The sequence below is a fragment of the Saccostrea cucullata genome, unplaced genomic scaffold (genome assembly GCF_032062105.1).
Source record: "Saccostrea cucullata isolate Sc308-1 unplaced genomic scaffold, CSIRO_AGI_Scuc_v1 ctg4356, whole genome shotgun sequence".
In the NCBI taxonomy this organism is placed as follows: Eukaryota; Metazoa; Mollusca; class Bivalvia; order Ostreida; family Ostreidae; genus Saccostrea; species Saccostrea cuccullata.
In genome coordinates, this window is record NW_026931305.1 from 567 (window position 1) to 25359 (window position 24793).

General features: G+C 35.5%; 3 protein-coding genes across 3 annotated transcripts; all 3 read right to left on the reverse strand.

Moving 5' to 3' along the window:
* Positions 1-3246: 3246 nt before the first annotated feature.
* LOC134232126 (uncharacterized) lies at positions 3247-5127 on the reverse strand. The gene is made up of 3 exons (XM_062714079.1): positions 4951-5127; positions 4038-4142; positions 3247-3864 (listed from the first exon to the last, which is right to left on the reverse strand). Exons 1-3 carry the CDS (start codon positions 5041-5043, stop codon positions 3247-3249), a joined length of 816 nt encoding a protein of 271 aa, XP_062570063.1. The 5' UTR covers positions 5044-5127.
* Positions 5128-9709: 4582 nt separating this feature from the next.
* On the reverse strand, positions 9710-11288 carry LOC134232123 (mucin-2-like). Its single transcript, XM_062714075.1, has 2 exons — positions 11271-11288; positions 9710-10786 (listed from the first exon to the last, which is right to left on the reverse strand). Exons 1-2 carry the CDS (start codon positions 11286-11288, stop codon positions 9710-9712), a joined length of 1095 nt encoding a protein of 364 aa, XP_062570059.1.
* Positions 11289-14155: 2867 nt separating this feature from the next.
* LOC134232127 (glutaredoxin-like protein C5orf63 homolog) lies at positions 14156-15595 on the reverse strand. The gene is made up of 2 exons (XM_062714080.1): positions 15426-15595; positions 14156-14542 (listed from the first exon to the last, which is right to left on the reverse strand). Exons 1-2 carry the CDS (start codon positions 15591-15593, stop codon positions 14375-14377), a joined length of 336 nt encoding a protein of 111 aa, XP_062570064.1. The 5' UTR covers positions 15594-15595; the 3' UTR covers positions 14156-14374.
* Between the last annotated feature and the right edge of the window lie 9198 nt (positions 15596-24793).

Genomic DNA, 24793 nt, shown 5'->3' on the forward strand with positions numbered 1-24793 from the left:
CCCGGGGGTCATGATTTGAACAAACTTGAATCTACACTACCTGATGATGATTCCACCACATGAGTTTCATCTTTCCTGGCCCAGTGGTTCTGGAGAAGAAGATTTTTAAAGATATTTCCTATATATTCCTATGTAAAACTTGGGTCGGCCATTTTGGCCCCACCCTTGCCCCGGGGGTCATGATTTGAACAAATTTGAATCTACACTACCTGAGGATGATTCCACATGAGTTTCATCTTTCCTGGCCCAGTGGTTCTGGAGAAGAAGATTTTTAAAGATTTTTCCTATATATTCCTATGTAAAACTACGGTCGGCCATTTTGGCTCCACCCTTGCCCTGGGGGTCATGATTTGAACAAACTTGAATCTACACTACCTGATGATGATTCCACCACATGAGTTTCATCTTTCCTGGCCCAGTGGTTCTGGAGAAGAAGATTTTTAAAAATTTTTCCTATATATTCCTATGTAAAACTAGGGTCGGCCATTTTGGCCCCACCCTTGCCCCGGGGGTCATGATTTGAACAAACTTAAATCTACACTACCTGAGGATGATTCCACATGAGTTTCATCTTTCCTGGCCCAGTGGTTCTGGAGAAGAAGATTTTAAAAGATTTTTCCTATATATTCATATGTAACAATTGGGTCGGCCATTTTGGCCCCACCCTAGCCCCGGGGGTCATGATTTGAACAAACTTGAATCTACACTACCTGAGGATGATTCCACATGAGTTTCATCTTTCCTGGCCCAGTGGTTCTGGAGAAGAAGATTTTTAAAGATTTTTCCTATATATTCCTATGTAAAACTTGGGTCGGCCATTTTGGCCCCACCCTTGCCCCGGGGGTCATGATTTGAACAAACTTGAATCTACACTACCTGAGGATGCTTCCACATGAGTTTCATCTTTTCTGGCCCAGTGGTTCTGGAGAAGAAGATTTTTAAAGATTTTCCCTATATATTCCTATGTAAAACTTGGGTCGGCCATTTTGGCCCCACCCTAGCCCCGGGGGTCATGATTTGAACAAACTTGAATCTACACTACCTGAGGATGATTCCACACGAGTTTCATCTTTCCTGGCCCAGTGGTTCTGGAGAAGAAGATTTTTTAAAAATGCCATTAATTTTTAACAAATTCATGATTATCTCCCCTTGGAAAAGGGCGTAGCCCTTCATTTGAACAAACTTAAATCCCCTTCACCCAAGGATACTTTGTACCAAGTTTGGTTGAAATTGGCCCAGTGGTTCTTGAGAAGAAGATGAAAATGTAAAAAGTTTACGACAACAACGACAACGACAACAACGACAACAACGACGACAGACAACGGACAAATTTTGATCAGAAAAGCTCACTTGAGCCTTCGGCTCAGGTGAGCTAAAAACGCACTCAGAATCGGACCAATGAAGGAAGGGGGATAACTCCAACAACGCTAATTATGCATTTCACCCCACAGACTGACGTTTCCTCAAGACTCTCAACCACACCTCATATATCCAGAGTTGTATTTTTGTTTGTTATCAAGGTTATTTTTCTCTTCTTTTTTTTTTAAAAATATTTCATGGTGTGCGTGTGGGTGGGTGAAGGGGGGGGGGGGGGTTACATCTATACTCCTTTATGTTTGGTGAACGTGCTTTCCTGTCAAAGAGTCGTAGATCGAATTCTATTTTCAAAGAACGACCTCTACCATATACGGGGGAAAATAAAATTTTCATGATGTTACTAAGCTGGTAGCTGTGATAAGAATGAACCTCTTTACTCTCAATATTTATGTACACTGGTTTATTTATAGGTAACAATTTTAATTGTATTTTTTCTTTATGTTCAAAAACGCGTACTAAATATGTCAAATTGAGCATAAAATGTGGCTCAGATGTGCATATGTAGTCCACAGTCCTCTCAGTGGCTCTAGTAAAAAAAAAAAGCCAAATTGATCTCCTCACTAGGATAAGGAATTGAAAAACCTTATTGCATATTTAGAGCATACCATCAGGCAATCATTCATACAAAAAAAAAAATGAATTGGCCATTTCGTAAATAGGTGTTTTCTGACGAAGATTTTTGTAGGAATAATTGCGGTTATATTCCTATCCACAATGAGCACCAGGAAAGATGTGTTTGTAAAACACTGCTGCCCCAGTATGGCAGCTTTTGCTGAAATAAAGTTCAAATGTGAATCAAACTCCAAAGTCAAGAACTGAAAACCCCAAAGAAAGGACTTGTCTCATTTAATATACCTGTGAGATCTGAAAGCCCGTCCACTAATCATTCAAAGGATATGGCCAATGTTATTTTATTATTTGTGTAAATATGGTTCAATTCGAAGGGTAAATGATTAAAGTAAAGGTACCCAGGGGAAGGGCTTAAATTGTCACAAAAATACACATGCAAAATAAGCCCCTGCTCCGATCAAAATTTATGGCCAAAGTGATTGTTTTACAAAAGTAAATCAAATTCAAAGGTCAAGGACTAAAGGACAAAATTGTTGTTTTCCAGCTGAAGGCCCTGTTAAAAGAAATACACCTGTCAATTGAGAAAATTCAAGTACTAACTCCAAACGCAAGGCCTTGTCACAAGAAATATACACTTATCATTTACGAAGTTCTAGTCAACAGTTATGCCAAAGGTCAACGTTTTTCAAGAGTGGGTCAAATTCAAAGATCAAGGTCAAAAATACTTAAATCCATTAAAAGGTCTTATGACAATGAATATACATGTGAAGCAAGAAAGCCCTAGCCCCAACTGTTCAAAAGTTCTAGCTTAGGCTAATTTTTGGTACATCCTAATTGCTAGCGCTCTCGAGCCATATTCCTGGAATACGCATGCTCGGCTTCACGGTCAGGCATTCTGGGAAAACTTCACGGTCTAGCTGTGAAAACTACTATAGACTGTACGATAACAATTTCGTTGGGTCATTAGATTATACTGGCCTTTTTCTGTTTGATTCTGGAGTTTATCAATTTATTGTGTAACTTATACTTTCAAACTAAATACACAACAAAAACTTAGGTCGAATAATGCCAAGATTCTAGACATATCTAGCTTTCGAGTTATACCACCTTCCTGGATAATATGTCAACAAATAATAACAGAGGTTTCATTTTTCAAAACAAAATCAACAATGAAATTATGAGCACGTCCATATAAAAAAACATAGCTAAATACAATCAATGCCATTGAGCAATTTAATGTGTTCAAACTCAATGTCACAGAACTTTATTCATAAATCAAAAAATATTATACATATAGATTTACAATTTGTTGGAATAATTATTCTGCGTTTTCATGAATTCCGTTTTCTCCCTCCCGTAACATCTAAATACCCCAAAACAGAACAAACCCAACACCATTATTCCTAACATTGACCCAAAGATGATGGCTAACTCGTGGTCAAAACTGTCTGAGGTATCCTTGCTGGACACTGCTACTTGAATTGTAGTTAATCTTGTGGTCACTGTTGAGTGTTTACTAGACGTCAAAGTATGTAATAAACCTGTTGTTTTTCTTGTTGTTGGTGGTGCTGATGAGATTGTTGTTTTTCTTGTAGTCAGCTGTGTCCCCAGTGACGAAGTTACGGTTGCTTCTGTGGTCTGTGATTGTCCAAAAGATGTTTTCATTTGAACTGTTCTTGTTTCCTTTGCTCCCATTGAAGACCTGGATACATCGTGTACTGTGGTATCTGAGGACCTCTCACTTGATGCCAAAATTGCCGTTTTTTCATAAACTTGCAAGGTAGGTAATGTTGCAGTTGCTAGAGATATTGTCTGTGAACCAGTATATTCAACTGGGCTATGAACTGGAATGGTGTGGCTAGCAACGTCAGTGCTTTTTGCTATGGACGATGGAACTGATGTTGTACAGTTGATAACCTGACAAAAGACAAAAGTTATCAAGTTATGATAAGAATTTTGTATTCTTAATGCATTAATTCAGCAAAGAAAACAAGTTATTCTAAGTATAAATAATAATACCATGTGTATGATCATTCTTTCATATATCTTTAGCAAACTATTTTTTGTGTGAGCAGTGTCCTTTGAGTCACCTTTCCATGCGGGGTTCCCGGGTCCTCCGCTGACCTCTTTCCAATGATGTGGCCCTCACCTGGATGGGTCACTGAGTGATGACAAGGGTCACGGACACTTTGAGCCTGCAGAAGAGTAATCACCAGAGTATTAGATGACGATCACAGAACACCTAAGACAACACTAAAAATGAACTCCCTAAGACCATCTGAGATTTTTTTTCTTCATTCACACAAATTTCAAATACAATCACAGTTATTTACAAGACAGGAAAAAATTGTGTGAAAGAATTTTTAAGAGATTAAGGAAAAATGGAGAAGGAGAGGAGAAAGAGGGGTAAGAAAGAGGGGACAATGAACTTTCAAAAACACTGTTTATAAAAAGGTTTTTGAGTTCTTACAATTTTTCAACAATATCCTGTCAGTGTTTTGTAAATTCTTCATCAGTTTGAGATTGTTACTTATTAACACTATTCACAAGTTTTCAAGCATTCTTTAGAGTCTCCTATAACCTTAGAAATGTTCTTCTATAGCTCTGGGATGATGTTACAAATTAAGATGATGTAACATCAATATCCAGCAATAATTGTATTTCAAGAAATTAATCAAATTAATAAAGAAAATAATTTAAATCAAATTTATCTTTTCAAATTTTCAAAATTTTCAAATTATGTTCCATGATTCTTCATTTATTTGAAAAAATCTTACAGTTCTGTTCATGGTTAGACAAAACTTCTAAATACCCAAATTAAAAATGTAGGGTGAACATTGTTCTCAATAAGCTTGAGAACTTAGTTTTTGTTGGTGCGTACATGTATTTTTAATCAATTTGGTCAATAATATAATGTAAGACAACTCTTTCACAAGACAGAAAGAATAGAATAAAAAACTCTCATTCAATAATATCAGTTATGAGTAGTGTATCGTTACTTACATTGGAGAAGGAGTTGGTCATTGAAACAGACAAAACAAGAAAGAATTGGAGCACACAGACAGCCATCACACCAACAAAATCTTTCTCATCCATTAATTCCTCATTGCTAAAATTACTATATCTTATCAAAATGATGACATTATCCGGAAAAATAAACCGTATATACACGCCAGGTAAAAAAGGTCTTCCTTTGGCTTTCCTATATCAGGATTCCAATGTTGTTAAGTTGTTGCCAACTAGTTTGGAAAAGGTTTAAAATTTAAAAAGACATTTTTTATTCTTATCAAATGGTCTCTGCTTTTAACAGTTACTGTTTTCCTTTAATTTGATAGAGATTAATAATCAATAGAAATAGCAATGATCCTTGTTTAAAAACACAACATCCCGGGTTAGTAAATGTAATTCTTCCTTGGTGCTGTAATTTCGGCTGAGATTGGTTCCACTGAGGATATGGATTCATGTTTTCATGAAGGATGTGCAGCAAGGAGGGTATTAATATAAAGAGAGTTGCACGATATTGAAGGGCAATTTTACTTGCAAATTTGATCTGGAAAATTGTATCTATTATAAAACTCTATCCCCGATCTCTCAGGTATTCCGAGGACAAACCCTAATTTCTTGTATTTCATTTAATCTTTTTCTAGTTTTTGTAAAGTAACTATCAGTAACTGTAATCATTACAGGCGTTTCAAACTTTCAGTGCACCCTTAGTGGAGCTGATCCAATTCACTTGGGTGAAGAATATAACTTATCAGTATAATATACTACAGCAAAAGACAACACCACAAACATTATATTACAATTTAACTGAATTCTTGTATATTGTCAAACATAAATGTATCTTTATTATTATTATACTATGGTTAAGATTTATGAAAATATTAATAGAAAAGTCAATCCAAGCATCTGATTTTAAAACTACCGGTATATCGTTTCCAGAACATAAAAATAAATTTTGCTATGAAAAGTAGATGTATGCTTGTCTTTAATTTCACTTCTGTAAAGGACGGTATCTAATTGAGGTCTAGCGGTACAAAAACTTTATAGAAGTGTCCATGCTTATGTCTGTCATTTGGCCACTCTATAAAGTATTCTGCAGTTTGTTTCTTTCTCCAAAAGTATATGTAAAAGGGATGAAAATGAACATATTTTCAATTTCAATTATTTTTTATCAGATGAGATTTTGATTAATTGATCAAAGGTCATATCAATAAAAGTTTTATTTAAGAAAAATCTCAGATCCTAATGGGAAATATTTAAAGTAGTCAAGTTTAGTTTTTGTTGAAGATTGAAAATATTGCTTTGTCATGAAGTATAATCCATTTTCAAAGCTAATTCTTTGTCCTCTTTCAAAGCTGATACTTAAAGTGCATTATTGTACATGTGGTATTTGATTCCATATTTCTTAATCTTTAATTATTAAACATGTTTTCAACACATAAATGGTAAAGTGGATAAGATCCTACTTAAGCATTGACTGCTAAATTTGATGGCTTTCTACGAACACCTTAAATATCTTTGAGAATATTATTTTGATTGTTTTTTTTCAAATGGGAAACGTTCTGAGGATAACATCTAATTAATAGTCTGTGATCCATATTTCAGACCCCTATACACAGGCACTTGTTTCTGTAATAAATTTTTGACCCATAGTAAAATAATAACACGTGTTATTATTATACTATGGGTTAAAATTTATTCCCGAAACAAGTGTCTATGCCCCTATGTTATAAATGGAACAAATCATTGAGTATATAGAAGGTTGAGATTTTTGACAATCATTGAAGCCAATAATCATACGTTCTATTTCCACTATTAAAGAGTTATAGTTCTTAGTGCGCTCTTTCGTGAAAAAGTCGGAGAATGTACAAATCTCGCGGAATTTCTGGGACAAACGTAACATAAACATGTAAACAACACGTTGAATGTCGATGAACAAATCCTAACAAAATGGATATGAAATATTTCATTGTTGTGGACTTTATTTAAGTCAAGAGTAGAGATGACAGGGATATAATTTATGTACTATTTACTAGTATCTAGTCCCACCCCCACTTTTTTCCCAACATTAGGCATACTTTTTCTATTGAAAATGTTCATTGAAAGACAGGTTGCCAACATCCCCCCCCACACACACACACAGTTTATACTACGGTAAAGTTATATAAGGGAAATGTAGTATTGTTTGTCAAGGAACAGATACTGAAATAAGTAGCTTTTTCGACTTTGGGCAAGGTTTTCTTTTTTCTTTTTTTTTTTTTTTTTTTCTTTGTCAACTTTTCCCGGTAAGAAAAAAAATATTTCTTTGGCTGCCACCCCTCCCCCCCCCCTTTTTTTAAAGACGATGCTACGTGCCTGGCTGATTCGTATAGCTTTCTAGAAAGGGGGGGGCCAAAAGACCTAAAATCGCTTATTATCTAAAAAAAAAAAAAAATTGCAAACCGTTTCCTTCTTTTAAAATTTTTAAATGCAACGTGTAAATTGATTACTAATTTGTTGGATTATAGTAATGCGTAGTCCGCGGAAGTTATGCTAGTGTAGAAGAGTTCCGATTTTGAGGGGAGATAACTCACTTTTTAAAATGGGGAATATAATTTTAAAAAACGGGACTGGAAGTCTGAAAATTTCGATTTATTTCTTTTTCAAACGGATGTTCCGTACTTCTTAATCATCATAAACTTAAACATTTAGACAACATTCATATTGTATATCAACAAAAGTAATATAGGCTATGTATCCACATTTTTGCGATATACCGCGATACAATAAAACCCGCGATATAATGGGAATCGAATATACATCTATCGGTCATGGTATGTATCTATTTATCGTAATGGTACATTTGAAGTCAATATAGTCGTATTTTTATTAATGGACGATGAAGTTAGGGTTTTCGCTCTTTTTCATATGTCTTTTAGCTCTAATTAGTTCTTTATTCTTTAGTTAGAATGAAAAATGCACTTAACATTTAAAATTGGATTGATACAGACATGTTTTGTATTATCCGCAATGCCATGCTGTCCCAGTCAGACGACCAAACGCGCCTCTAATTCTGAAGAGTTCACTAATGGAAATACAACGCATTCTAATTTTCAAACAGTTAGTTTTCGATGGACCTAAATTTAGCAAAAGTTACCTCCCGTTGGCCGCCATACTGGAGGTCCAAATGCTCATATTCCTTCATTGTTCAATCAATTTTAAAATTTTTATATTTGCAAATTTGAATTAGGAATCATTATTTTTCTGAAGTATATAAATTTTTGGAAGCCTCCTTTATGGCACGCCAAATTCACAAAAATGAGCAAAACATAGTTTCACAGTCGATAAACTAGGTTTATCGGTTGTAAACTATAGTTTACGGACTGTAAACTATAGTTAACAACTTTAATCTATATTTTACATCTGTAAACTATAGTTAACGCGATAATCTATGTTTCACAACCGTAAACTATACTTAACACCGAAAACAATCATTTGCGATCGCAAAACATAGATTATCTGATAAATACAGTTTCACGATTTGTAAACTATAGTTTACAAACCGTTAACTATAGTTAACGATCTGATAAATATAGTTTCACGATTTGTGAAACTATGATTAACAACTCTTAACTACTGAGTATACTTTACGATTGTAAACTATAGTTTACAAACGTTAATCTATGTTTATCAACAAAATCTATTGTTAACGCTTATTACTGACAGATAAACTTAGATTATCATTCGTTAACTATAGTTAACAACCGTTAAATATAGTTTTACAGATGAAAACTATACTTAACGAATTGTTAACTATAGTTTACGGTTTGTAAACTATAGTTTACAGTCGATAAACCTAGTTTATCAATTGTGAAACTAGGTTTATCTCATTTTTGTGAATTTGACGTGCCATACTCCTTTATTTAAAAAATTATTTAATAAAGATTTTCCACCAAATATTTCTGCTATATTTTCTTAAACTTGGTAAGACAAAGAGGAAAACTCACCGAGTCGACCTCCAATATGGAGACCAACGGGAGGTAACTTTTGCTAAATTTAGGTCCATCGAAAACTATCTATTGAGTGGTAAACGTGCACGTTTGATACTGAAAGTTGGTAAGAAGTAGTAATTGATCCACAGGCACCTGACATTACTTATTTTTCTAAAAATACAAAAAATATACCCATACCTATGTAAGGGTATATTTTTTTTATTAAAAGAAAAATAAGTAACGTCAGGTGCCTGTGATTGATCCATGTATTAATGTATATTTTGAAATATGTCTCATATAAAGGTTTTCAAGGACAAACTTCAACCTAAAGCAATTTTTTCCAATTATTGCACAACTTCAGTGCATCTTAAGTAAGTATTATCCATAAATGGCCTAATTGTTCTTTTTATAATTTAACATTTACATTGTATTATATAATAAACCCTCGATCTTTACTTATTTAAAAAAGTATAAATTCATTAAGGAAACATGTCATGTAAGAACATACAATTTTTACAAACATTTTTAGTCGTTTTACAGAATATTTGTTGTTATTTACAAAAAGCTTACAAAAACATACATAAAACATTGGTGATAAGTTAACTTTCTTCCAAAACATTCTTAATTATTCTAGAAAGAAAGTTTTCGTATCGAAAACTTTCCAAGAATGATGGAAAATCAAGTGCTTTTCTGCGAGTCATCTAAGCGTTCACATCTCTGCATCCGGCATTCAGATCACATCAGAAAATGCATGGCCGTTCTCACAATTAGATACTGCTACACCTTCATCAGAATTTAGACATTTTGATTGAGATGTCACCCCCACCCTCCATGTATGATTCTTCCTTGTCTTTCTTGTAACAGCGGTAAACACAGAAGATAAATATAGCTAGAATCATCAATCCTAGCATCACACCAAATATAATGGCGAGTTCGTGGTCGTAGTTAGCAGACGAACTGTTGGCGGGAGTACCGGGCTTTGGAGGTACAGATAAATGAACAGGTGTTGTGGATGACATAGGATGGTGTACGTTCGTACCAGCCGAACTAGGATTTGTTATCGATGCTTTGGAAGTAGAAGCTACAGGATGATTTGACTGGACTGTAGTGATTGAATTCTTTTGAGAGAATAATGCAGAGCTTGCCGTAGATGAGAAAATCGGGCTTGTAATTCCATTCTGTGTTGTTGATGCTTTTGAAGTTTCATTTGTTGAATTTGTTGCTTTAGTTGTTATGTTGATATGTTCGATGGTTGTTATTTGCGATGGTGTAGTTGTTGTTGTGGGTGTCTTTAATGCTGCTGCTGTTGATGGTGTTGTTTGCTTTGTTGGTGTGGTTAAACTTGATGGTGAAATTGTTGATTTTATTGTTGTTCTTATGGTTGATTTTGTTGTTGTTTTTGTGGTTGTATTTGGTGGTGTTTTTGTGGTTGTACTTGGTGGTGTTTTTGTGGTTGTATTTGGTGGTGTTTTTGTGGTTGTATTTGGTGGTGTTTTTGTGGTTGTATTTGGTGGTGTTTTTGTGGTAGTATTTGGTGGTGTTTTTGTGGTTGTATTTGGTGGTGTTTTTGTGGTTGTATTTGGTGGTGTTTTTGTGGTTGTATTTGGTGGTGTTTTTGTGGTTGTATTTGGTGGTGTTTTTGTGGTTGTATTTGGTGGTGTTTTTGTGGTTGTATTTGGTGGTGTTTTTGTGGTTGTACTTGGTGTTTTTGTGGTTGTTGTACTTGGTGTTTTTGTTGTTGGTGGTGGTGTTATTGTATTTGATGCTGTTGTTGCTTTTGGTGTTGTATTTGTTGCTGTTGTAATTGTAGTTGGTGATTTCGTTGGTGTGGACAGAGTAGTACTAGTGATGCCTTGTCCCGAGGACTGCAATTAAAAGCAAGTCATATATATTACGTTTAAACTCATTATGATGACCATAACTAATGGCGAACTTTGTTGTTATGGAATGTGCTAATAATAATAAAATATGTTGAGAGTGCGGAAAGAATATAAAATGTTGTGGCAAATTATTGAAAAGGATCTTATTGTACTCATTTAACCCATAGCAACGATTCCTAGCATATAACAAGCAATGTTGTCAGTGTGTGATTCATTCTCTGCACCATGATTACACGGTTAATATATCGGGGGTGTGTTTGATGAAAAAAATAACATTTTATGAAACTTTAATTTACGGCATTTTTTTCTGGCCATGCAGTAAAGTCAACCCATTCTTTACCACTTCAATGCGCTTCACATTGTGTATCGAAACGTGAACTTTAAGAAAAAGATATCCAAGAGTCTGTCACGTCTGTTCCATATTTGGATATTGTACAAGAACAAATGGCCCATGAATAACATCGCTCACCTGAGTTACTTTGACCATGCTTTTCTTCACCAGATCCCCCTTTGTTACATAACACCTATTATAACCCTACCCCACCCCTGGGGTTCATGATTGGGACAACTTACATGTAGAATCTAAACTATCTCAAAATACTTCCACATAAAGTTCACAGCTTTTCTGGCCCAATAGATCTTGATGAAACGATTTTAAAAGCTTTTCCTTATTGTATTTAAGGATAAATATCACAAACTTTTTTTTCATTTGAAAATGTAGCGGTAATGATGTATATGCACCCAAAAGAATTGTGAATGTCATATGCATGGTCCCTATCAACTAAGACCTACAGGAGTGGGACTAAAACCACCAGATTTAACATTTTGTTTTACAATCTTCTACTCCTGGACAACAACCGATTTAAATCTGTTAGCAGGATTGTAATTATAATCTTTCGTAAAAATGCATTATTCTGTGAAAATATTTTTGCAATTGGCTCCTGGGCATCTAAGAAGCAAATGGAGAACAAAGTTGTATGAAGCTAAAGTATTTCAACCAGGTTTCGAAATTTTTGACCATCTGGTCATGTGTTCTCATGCTGGACACGCCTCTAGTAATTTAAACCTTACCGAGAAAAGATATATTCCCTTTTGCTTTTCACTTACGATATAAATAAACAGTGTAAACGTTCGCAATTGAAAGGTCATTTGAAGGAGATGAATATTAACAGTTTCTATATAATGTATATATGTTTTGTTATTCTAATGTGTTCTTTAATACAAAAAAAAGTATTGTTTAAGGAATATACTGATAAGATAAAATTGTAAATAACAAGAAGTCAAAATGAATGTAAAAGGGATTTTTAAAAAAAAAAAAAAAAGGTGTTCAAGCCCTATATTACTTCTGTTATTGCGACAGATACAGTATGTATTGGAGAAGTACATGAAAATAATCAGATATCTACTTAAAGTTTCGCTACCGAGTACAGATTATTACATTATGTTACTCTCTGGTTATCCTATTTTTCTTACTTTTGCGGAAAATGGTTTCCACTACCTTTATCAGTTTCTTTTGTTTGACCTTATACTTCTCTGAACCCTTAATTCACAATGTTGATTTACAATCAGGTGACCCTAAAGTCCTTTGAGCCTCTTATTTCAAATAAAAAAGTCGCCTTAAATACATTAATTTTGATATTGTTTTTAATTTGGTAGTCTTTATGTGTTATAATCAATTAAATTAAACATATGGATATAAGGAACAGTATTCAGAAGTCCATAAAACAGTACAATATAGAAGCAGAGCAAACATGGACCTAAAAAAAATAGAGGTGGGATCAGGTATCATGGAGGAGCGAGCTTCCCTGCCGACCGGTCAAACCCGCCGTGCGCCCCTTGCCACGACGGGGAAACAACGTAAAAGTCCGCCGTCAATCCAGTTTGTAAATAATGGACTAACAATTAGTATGAAAACCGTCAGTCAGCATTTGACTCAATGATAAACTGGATTTGCTGACAAGGTCATTGTATCGACCATAGAACTTACGAAATGATGACTTCAAACGAGACTGCTGATATTCTTGTTTTATCAACATGTTTGTCAACAATTTACATCGTTTTATAAATTTTTCATATGTAGAGCATGCCCTTGCGTATCGAATCAACTGAGATATATAAACTACGTAAGCAGGAGATGAAGTTATATTGCTGCATAAGTAAGGGAAGGTGACGATAGTAAAGTTAAAGTCATCACGTTTATTATAGAGCTTGGTTGTTAGATAACCATTAATGTCTTTTTCAAGTAAAATATCCAAATATGAAACGATGAGTCAGACTCTGTAGTATCTTTTATCTCAAGCCCATCAGGATATATCGTATCGACATAAGAATGGAAATTACCATTGTTGATTGACAATAACGTCGTCGATATATCTAATTGTCGAGATGAAGGCCACAGCAAGTGTTTTCTTCTTTTCACCCATAATATTTTGCACAAATTCTGCTTCATATGAATACAAAAACAGTTCTGCTAATAACGGGGCGCAATTGGTATCAATGGGATTCCAACAGATTGTTGGAAGACCTGGTCTCCTAAAACAACATGGATGTTGTCAATCAGAAACTCTTGAAAGCATCTTTTGAAGTCAACTTCAGAGTACTTGTGTGTGCATTCAGAATGTGTTTTAACAAAATAATTTTGCAAAAGACCAGTGACAAGGTAAGTAAATTTACGAGTTCCTTTTTATTGAAAAAAACAGATATCAATGATATCAAAAAGCCTTTCATTTACGGTATTTTTCGAAAGGGGTGCATTTGTGTCCCCTCTCTTTTAAAAACATTTTTTGTCAGCATCTACAAAACTAACATGTACATTAGCCTACTGTAACATGTATGTGTTACCATGTGCGTTATATATAGAGAACGATTATACTTACCCCAGGGATGAATAGACCAAATACACATAGTAAAACAACTAACAGGGATAATTTCATGTTGAATTCCATCTTATTAATCTGTGACCAGACCTACTGTGTTAACATGATTGAGTCACTCTGATCAGATAACACAAAGGCAGTCTTATCACAAGTCAAGTTAGAGATATAACATAGAAGGAAGGGGTGTATCCCTCAAACTGTTAAAAATATATACCTTGGTAGCAGTCCAATGAATTTACTATTTTATTATAAGTGAGAATGGCATGCTACTACTGGTGAAAACTGTTTTAAAATTCATTTTTAACCATCATTTTAATTAAGGCTTTTAAAATACATTCTTACGAAAGAACATTACGTAATACGTTGACTATCTGCCGTAATATTAATGCAAGTTATCGAAATATTTTTTTGGGGGGGGGGGGGGCCCTTCACCATGTTTAACTAAATGCTATCAATTATTTCACAGAAGAGATAAGTATTTTTCCGACTGCCATTTATTCAAACAACAATTTCCTTACTGAATAATATATTATACATTCATACATTGGAAAATCCAGCAAATATTCCTTTCATCGAGCAAGACAGAAAAGAAAAATATCCTTAGATATATCAGAAGAAATTTATTATGTACGAGTTATACATAACATTTTTTCTTTAAAAAAACATTTATATATATGATTGATTGAGGATATTATTATTAATTGGTCCTTTCTATTTCTGCCATTCTCTTTAAGAACACTTGTAGATCAGTGCGGTGTTTCATCAGATATTGTCCGTTCAGATGGAACACGGGAATATCATATCTATACTTCTTATACCATTCCTTGTTTTCTGGCAATGTTATGTCCACTTTCTCCAGTTCAAACTGAAAAGAAAATTTTTAAAATACTGAAGTGTGAAGTTAAAAGTATGTATGTAGTAAACGCATGGTGTACGACTTGAATTACGCTATACACGTACTTTGTTTCACAACTATTTGACAACTGCATTTCTACAACCCTCTGTGAGCTACTGATAAATGCACTATTGTTACAATCACAATCAACTGTTTGCTTAACCTGATATAAATACAAACTTTAGAGTATTCAAGTTTAAACATGAGATTTTTTAAGGAATTATCTCTGTATATACTAAGTATTTATTAAAAAAAAGTCGGTTGCTTCTTCTCTGTGACTTGACATGTAGGTTTTTACTTGTACAGGTGTATAATGTATAAAATATGGGTCTCTCGATCTTTCTTCTAATAGGTTAATAGGCACATTCAAATTGTATTTCATATATGAAAAATTAAAAAATAACGTAGAATTAACATTTTATTAAAAAATCATTTAGCCTATAATATCGCGGGTATGATTTTTAAATAAAACGTTAATTCTACGCTATTTTTTTTTATTTATTTATTTATTTATTTTTTTTGTTGATTTTTCATATATATGGATAGCTGCCGACCCACCGGTCTGTCAGTATACATGTATATATATTTTTTTCGGAGAGCTACAGTTCTGCAGCTATCATATGGAATACAATGTACAAATATACTTAGAGATCAATTTATGAAAAATCAAAAAAAAATGAATAAGTATATTTTTGAACCCGGGGTGTATATTCGGGAGGGGGTGTCTTGCCCACGAGCACGTACGTGTTCAGGACCTTTTGGTTGCGGCGTTAGCATGCCATCCATGTATAATAATAAAACGATTTTCTGCTGTTACCTGGCAACAATTTGAATTTTACATTTTTCTTTATACCTGGTGACTATAGGGCTTTAGAACTTCGAGGGCGTTATCACAGAGGGTACAATCTTCCTTAGTGAATAATGTCAACACTGGTAGCTTCCTTGAGGTAAAGGCCGCACAAGGTCTTACGTACAGTGGTGATTTTGATAAGAGTGAATTTGAAACAACTAAACCAAACATTTCTTCTGTGAACAATACGTTAACACTTTTCAACCAAGATATTTGAAGATAATTATTTGAAGAAAAAAAACTAGTCAGATCCAGGGTGCATTTCTCTTCAACAAACGCATAACTGATAATTATATTAATGAATCATAGAATATAGACCTATTCTGTATTCAACGTTCTCACATTGTTGATCTTCTGGATCTACTTTCATTTTCTCTTTCCTCTTCAGGGAACACAACTCTGGATAGAACGATATAAGCAGAGAGAGAGAGAGAGAGAGAGAGGAACACAACTCTAGAGAGAACGAGAGAAAGAGAGAGAGGGAGAATTTAATTTTATTAATGATGTTCAATCATGTTTATAATAATACTAATATACTAATACAGTATTCTCCAGATGTCACCCAGGCTGGTGTGCATTGCAGAAGGATAAAACGTACGCTGAACTAGGACCTGGGGTCCCCCGCAAATAGTTCGTCATTTTGCGTAGTAATAAAACATTCTAGGAACTCTCCAGGCATTAAAGGCACAAAAGTAAATTCATCGATATCATCAATACGGAGACCTCAGGTCACCTTATATATTAATTGAATTTTATATGATAGACAATTTTCTTTGTCTTACTCCAAAATAATCATATTTATAACTTTATAAAGATCAATTTTCTAATATATATATTAGCAGAAACGTGAAAATAATAAAGGGTGACCAGAGGTAACCTAATATTTTACATCAATAGGAGGACCAAAGATCACCTTACATTGTACATCAGTAGGGGGACCAGAGGCCACCTTATATTTAACATCATTAGGGGGACCAGAGGTCACCTTATATTGTACATCAGTAGGGGGACCAGAGGCCACCTTATATTGTACATCAGTAGGGGGACCAGAGGCCACCTTATATTTAACATCATTAGGGGGACCAGAGGTCACCTTATATTGTACATAAGTAGGGGGACCAGAGGCCACCTTATATTTAACATCATTAGGGGGACCAGAGGTCACCTTATATTTAACATCATTAGGGGGGACCAGAGGCCACCTTATATTTAACATCATTAGGGGGGACCAGAGGCCACCTTATATTTAACATCATTAGGGGGGACCAGAGGCCACCTTATATTGTACATCATTAGGGAGACCAGAGGCCACCTTATATTGTACATCATTAGGGAGACCAGAGGCCACCTTATATTGTACATCATTAGGGAGACCAGTGGTCACCTAACCCTAGCTATTGTTATATTGTACATCATTAGAGGGATCATAGGTCACCTTACATTTTAAATTAATAGGGGTCCAAAGGTAATCTTTTATTGCACATAATAAGGGGACCTGGGGATACCTTATATCGTACATCATTTGGGGGACCAGAGGTCACCCTATAATGTACATCAGTAGGGGGACTACAGGTAACCTAATATTGTACTGTACATAAGTAGAGGGACCAGAGAACACTTTATATTGTATATCAGTAGGGAGACCAGAGGGCACCTTATATTGTGCATCAGTGGGGGGGGGGAGAGAGAGAGGACACGTTATACTATACATCAGTAGGGGGACCAGTGGACGCCTTATATTGTACATCAATACGGGGACCAGAGGTCACCCGATATTTTACATTAGTACGGGGACTAATGGTCACCTAATATTGTACTGTACATCAGTAGAGAGACCAGAGGTCACCTTATATTGTACATCAGTAGTAAAACCAGAAGTCATCGTATATTGTACATCAGCAGAAGGACCAGAGGTCACTTTATATTTTACGGGGACTAGTGGTCACCTAATATTGTACTGTACATCTGTAGCGGGACCAGAGGACACCTTATATTTTACATTAGTAGTAGGACCAGAGGTCATCTTATATTGTACATCAGCAGAAGGACCTGAGGTCCTCTTTTGTATATCAGTAGGGGGACCAGAGGACACATTATACTATACATCTGTAGGGGGACCAGAGGACACCTTATATTGTACATCAGTGGGGGAAAAGGGTCACCTTTTATTGTACATCGGTAGGGGGACCAGAGGACACCTTATTTTGTACATCATTACGGGGATCAGAGGTCACCCGATATTTTACCTTAATACGGAGTCTAGTAGTCACCTTATATTGTACTGTACATCAGTAGAGGGACCAGATGTCACATTATATTGTACACCAATAAGGGCCCCAGAGGACACCTTATATTGTACATCAGTAGGGGACCAGAGGACACCTTATATTGTACATCAGTAAGGGGACCAGAGGTCACCTTATATTGTACATCAGTAGGAGAAACAGAGTTCACCTTATATTGAACATCAGTAGGGGAACCAGAGGTCACTTTATATTGTACATAAGTAGGGGGGACCAGAGGTCACCTTAGATTAAACATCAGAAGGATGACCTGTGGTCCCCCTACTGATGTACAATATTACTTGTTCTCTGGTCACCTTACTCTTGTCCCTGATGTGTACTATAACGTTACATATGTACATCAGCAGGGGTACCTTAGGTCACCTTATATTTAACATCAGAAGGATGACCAGACGTCATTTTATATTGTACGGGGAATAGTGGTCATCTAATATTGTATTGTACATCTGTAGCGGGACCAGAGGACACCTTATATTTAACACCAGAAAGGGGACTAGAGGTCACCTTATATCGTACATCAGTAAGGGGATGAGAGGTCACTTTATATTGATCATCAGCAGTTGTACCAGGGTTCACCTTATATTGTACATCAGTAGGGTGACAAGAGGACACCTTATATTGTACATCAGTACGGGGACCAGAGGTCACCCGATATTTTTCATGAGTACGGAGACTAGTGGTCACCTAATATTTTACTGTACATCTGTAGAGGGATCAGAGGTCACCTTATATTTAACACCAGAAAGGGGACTAGAGGTCACCTTATATCGTACATCAGTAAGGGGATGAGAGGTCACTTTATATTGATCATCAGCAGTTGTACCAGGGTTCACCTTATATTGTACATCAGTAGAGTGACAAGAGGACACCTTATATTGTACATCAGTACGGGGACCAGAGGTCACCCGATATTTTTCATGAGTACGGAGACTAGTGGTCACCTAATATTTTACTGTACATCAGTAGAGGGATCAGAGGTCACCTTATATTGAACATCAATAAGGGGACCAGAGGACACCTAATATTGTACATCAGTAGTAGGACCAGAGGTCATCTTATATTGTTCATCAGCAGAAGGACCAGAGGCCAGCTTATATTGTACATAAGTAGGGGGACCAGAGGTCACCTTATATTATACATAAGTACGGCGACCAGAGGTCACCTTATATTTAACATCAGTAGGATGACCAGAGGTCACCTTATATTGTGCATCGGTAGGGGGACCATGCAGAGGCTACCTTATATTGTTCATCAGTAAGGGGACCAGATGTCACCTTATATCTAACAACAGAAGGGGGACCAGAGGTCACCAGTGGTCATCTTATATTGTACATCAGTAGGGGGACCAGAGACCACTTTATATTGTACATTAAAAGGGGGACCAGAGGTCACCTTATATTTAAAATCAGAATGGGGACCAGAAGTCACCTTATATTTAACACCAGAAGGGGGACTAGAGGTCACCTTATATTGTACATCAGTAAGGGGATGAGAGGTCACTTCATATTGATCATCAGCAGGGATACCAGAGGTCACCTTATATTGTACATTGGCAGGGGGGCCAGAGGTCACCTTACATTGTACATTAAAAGGGGACCAGAGGTCACCTTATATTGCACATCAGTAAGGAGATCAAAGGACACTTTATATTGTACATCAGCAGGGGGACCAGGGGTCACCTTATATTGTGAATCAGTAGGACCAGAGGCCACCTTATATTGTACACCAGTAGGGGGACTAGAGGTCACCTCATATTGTACATCAGTAGGGGACCAGTAAGGGGACCAGAGGTCACCTTATATTATACATCAGTAGGAGGACTAATGGAGTTTTATGAAGAGACTTACTTTTACATTAGACAGCTGACTTTTACATTTTAAGTAATGGAGTAAGTCATTGTTTAAATTGTAAAAGTCAGTAGTCGATTGTAAAAGTAAGTCTCTTCATAAAACTCCAGTGGTCACCTCATATTGTACATCAGAAGGGGGACCAGATGTCACCTTGTATTGTACATCAGTAAGGGGATCAGAGGCCACTTTATATTGCAGTAGGGGGACCAAAGGTCACCGTATATTGTACATCAGTAGGGGGATTCGAGGTCACCTCATATTGTACATCAGTAGGGGGACCAGAGGACACCTGATGTTGTACATCGGTAGGTCACCTTATACAAGGGTCGTTTAATCATGTCTTCGGTGCTCGGAAAGAAGCAAAAGTCGCTCTTCAATGATTTAGTTAAAATGATTTAACCTAAAATTATCTTTTCATTAAAACACATGTAAGTAACATTTTTATCCAATTTCTGATTCATTTTCAATTGTTTTTCGAACTCATTTTCTGGTATGAACCTTTGTATACTGGATTATTGCAGATCCTATGATTTCCTGGACTTGTTTCTTCCTTCTGAAAGGCGTTTTCTCAAGTTTGGCAAATGGAACAAGTCAAAAGGAGAAAGATCTGGCGAATATTGTTAACGTGAATGAACATTAACTTTTTTTTTATCCCCAAGACTCCTTTTACTCTTCAGGACTTTCGGGTTTGGACGCTGTCATGGAAAAAATCTAATGTTGTGGATTCCTTATTCTCATTAACCTTTTGATTTTTTGCCAAAAAATTGCTTTCTAGATTCCTCCAGAAATTAAACTGCATCCCCGAATACGAATTTGAACAATAAGACCACTAATATTTAAGAAAATTGCCTATAAATCTATCCTTGTGTTCTTGCAATTCTCTGCTCTTCTTAGACCTTTGCTTTTTTTGTCAAGTACATCTTATTGTAAATTTGTTTTGAGGGTTTTAAGCAATAGATTCAAGTTTCATTATCTGTTTGAAATTCAAATAAACGTGGATAACTACAGTTACTGATATTTTTAATAATTGTTCATATATTCTTATATGCAGTCGTTTTCACTCATTTTTTTAGAGTTACTTTTGAGTAATAAGCTTTTTTTGTCAAACGTTTTAAAACAGTGTGAACTACTCCCGAAATGATGTGTATTTTGAAAGAGGGCGTATAAGGCGTGTACAATCTCCCGTTCTGAGACAAAATGTTTTTCAATTTTCAAAATCCACGAAAAAGCTATATTTTTCTAAAATCATGTTCTCAGTAATGTCATCTTCAAAATATTTTATCATTTTATTTTTCTGAACGACTTATCATTTGATAATATTTATTTCAAAGTTGACAGTTAAGCATATTTAGTGGAAAATGGGTTTAATAGAGCTATAAAAAACGAATTTTGAACATGAATGGGTCAAGTCTCCATTCTTCGTGAACGCTTAAATGATGGAAATGTTACAAACCCTTTCATTTAAATCACACTGAAAGACGTCAATAGTGCATATACTTCGTAGCGTACCGGTAGTATTTAAAGCGGTTGGTCTTGGACTAAACCTGAGCTATGATGAGAGTTCGAATCATACATGAAGCTTTTTCTTTTTTTTTTTTTTTTGTTTTCAAATGTCATAAAAACATGAATAAAAAATAAATTATTCATAAATTATTAAAACAATGAAATAAAGAATTTGATATGTAAAAGATGATATAAACCATAAAATTTTGAAAAAATACTACTTTTCGAATTGAGAAATATCTTTTTTCAGAGCGCGGAACTGTCCTTGCCTTGTACGCCTCCATTCTTTGTTATGTGTCGTATAGTCAATCATACACCATCAGTGATTATTTGTTGAAATTTGGCAAACAGTACATTATTTGTTTAATTTTTGTTTGCAAGTACGGTATTCATTTTTGATGCCCATTATATACATTTTATCAGTGAAATTCACCTGCTCAATTGTCTATAAAACAAACATTGATTGCAGTAAATTTTTACATATTTCATTGAGTATTTCTTTGGGATTCTTAACAAATTTTACAGCAGCTTTAATGGACGGTTTAATTTTACTTTAGTTTACTGATTCTTTACAATTCATTTTTAATGCAGTGTCTCGAATACCCTTGTTTTCCAGCTTCTCACAATTAAACTATGTGATGAAAAGTAGTCACATCAATTGTTATAAATTCAAGCTTGGTATTGTATGTCATACAGTTCAGGACATTATTTATTGAACAGCCCTCGTAATTTGTACATCAGTAGGGAGACAAGAGGTCACATTATACATCATTAAAAACTAATGATGACACTATTTTGAACGACAATGAAGAAACCGGAAGATACTTTATATTTTACATTAATAAGAAGACCAGAGGTCATCTTATAATATTATATTGTATGTCAACAGGGAGACCAGAAGACACCTAATATTTTACATAAATATTGAGACCAAAGGACTCCTTATTTGGTCACCTGAATCAACGCATGTGACTTATTGCTATCAGTTTTTTTTTTTTTTTTTTTTTTTTGGCGTCGTGCGCTGTGCATTGTGCGTTAACATTTGAACATTTTCAGCTTTTCTCTGTAATCCCTCAACCATTTACAACCAATTTTGGCATAAAGCATCTATGGGTGAAAGGGAATTTTTTTTTAATTCATGGTCCCTGCCCTCCACCCCCTAAGGCAAGAATGTTTGGGCGTAATTACTACAATTGATGAAATCTTTAAAAATATTCTTTACTCAATAACATCAAGCCGTCGAACTGTTGGCATAATTATTATAAGCATTGACTCCATACCAAAATTGTGAAATTCATTGTCCCAGGGTCAGGGGCCCTGGGGTTAGGACAGGCTATAAAATTTATATTAATTTATAATCTCTCTCACTTTGTCTGTCCGAATATAAATTAATTATACTTTTTATTCTGTATTGAAAGAATAATCAACTCATATGTATGGAATGCTGCTCGTCAGAACGTTTATTACAAATTTAACACATTTGTATTCATTTCAACACACGTTATTTTTAATCATTAAATAATACTTATATACATACATATATATGTGTGTGTGCCTAATTTACTGGATTCCATTACACGTTCTGTACGAGCGGTAGAGTAACTTTTTAAGCATGCACCTGCTATTTATATGACCATGTCACGTGACATAAAAACCACACAGATCCACCATTCTGTTCACACAGGAAATACCTATAACGACAATAATAATAATTATGAAATGCATTTATTCTTTGAAAATATTTCCCTCTGCCCCTGGATATTAAACAAACTAACTACATGCAAAGTTGTGATGAGGAAGGGTATTCTCTCCAAAGTTTTGAAATTCGTGACCCAAAGGTCAGGGGTTCCGGTGTTACGCTGGCTGGGGCTATATAAACTGTAAAGTTTATATTCATTAAAGAGGCTGAGGGGTGGCAGCCATTTTCAGACTATTTTGATCTCCTTTAAAAGAAGAGCTCCATATAAAGATATACAAAAATGATCAAATTTTAAAAACTAAAATGTATGAATTTTTTCTTTGCAAAATGATAGTTGACAGCTTATGATACCGTATCTAAAAAAATAAGTTAAAACTGATGGTTAATTTGTGGTTAATTTGTTGTCCCCCAGCCTCCTTCATTCTTTTAAAAAATCTTCCTCTCTGCTCCTGGATATTAAGTAAACTAACTTCATATAGTTATGACAAGCAAGGGAGTGTCTTCCAGAATTATAAATTTCAAGGCCCCTGGCTCAGTGGTACCATTTCATTTGTAGACAATACTGTAATTGAATTAATGCTTTGAAATTTGTTCTTTGGTACAAACCAATCTTTTTTTATGAACAATGGTCCTTTTTTTCAAAATTGTGAAATGTATGACCTCAGGATGAGGGTTTTTGTGGTCAATGAACACTACTAATTATTGCTAATTATTACCGCTTATTTGAAATGAAAGTTTTAAAGTTTACAAGATGTTCAAATGACCTATAAGATCCATAGCCTCTTGTCGTGTTTTTAAGTGAACGTCTGGCATCTCGTTAATATGCATTTTATCTGTACCCACTGGTCCGCCCTTGTTTTCTTTTTAGGTGTTTGTTGGTTAAGACGAGTCTAGAATCGTTGATGCGTTATCTCTCTGCATTCATATAATATTTTTTATGTCTGATTTCTTTAAAAATGTACAACAAAGGGGACCACTGGTCTCCATATTTATGTACAATACAAGGTGACCTCTGGTCCCCCTTGTGATGTAAAATATAGTGTGACCTAAGGTCCTCATAATGATCTACAACATAGGGTGACCTCTGACCCCCTATTGATGTATAAGGTGACCTCCGTTTCCCCTTATGATGTATAATATAATCAGACGTCTGCTTTTGTACAGTATAAGGTGATCTATGGTCCCCTTTCTGTTGTACAATATAAAGATGACCATAAGTATCCATAATGAAACCTTTGGTCAACTTATTGTTGTACAATATTAGTTTACCTCTGGTCCACCTAGTAACGAACGTTAAAACTGAACTGAAGGCTCTGTCCCCCTACTGATGTCAATATTAGGTGACCTCTGGTCCCCCTACTATAAACCTCCTACTGATGTACAATATAAGGTGTCCTTTCGTCCTCCTAATGTTGTACAATATAAGGTTACCCCTGGCCCCCTACTGTTGTACTATATAAGGTGACCCCTGGTCCCCCTACTGATGTTCCCTACTTATGTACAATATGAGGTGATCTCTGTTCCCCCTACTGATGTACATAAAAGGTGTCCTATGGTCCCACTACTGATGTACAATATAAGGTGACCTCTGGTCACCCTACTGGTGTTCAAACCAAGAACCCCTGGTCCCCCTACTGATGAATAATATAAGATGTACCCTGGTCACCCTGCTGTTGTACAAAATAAGAAGTCCTATGGACCCCCTACTGATGTACAATATAAGATGACCCTGGTCCCCCTGCTGATGTATAATATAAGGTGTCCTCTGGTCTCCCAACTGATGAACAATATAAGGTGACCCCTGGTCCCCCTACTCATGTACAATATAAGATGTCCCCAGGTCTCCCTACTGGTGTACAATAAAAGATGTCCCCTGGTTCAACAACTGATGTACAATATAAGGTGCCCTCTGGTCCCCCTACTGATGTACAATATAAGGTGCCCTCTGATCCCCCTACTGATGTACATTATAAGGTGTCCTCTAGTCCCCCTACTGATGTACAATATAAGGTGACC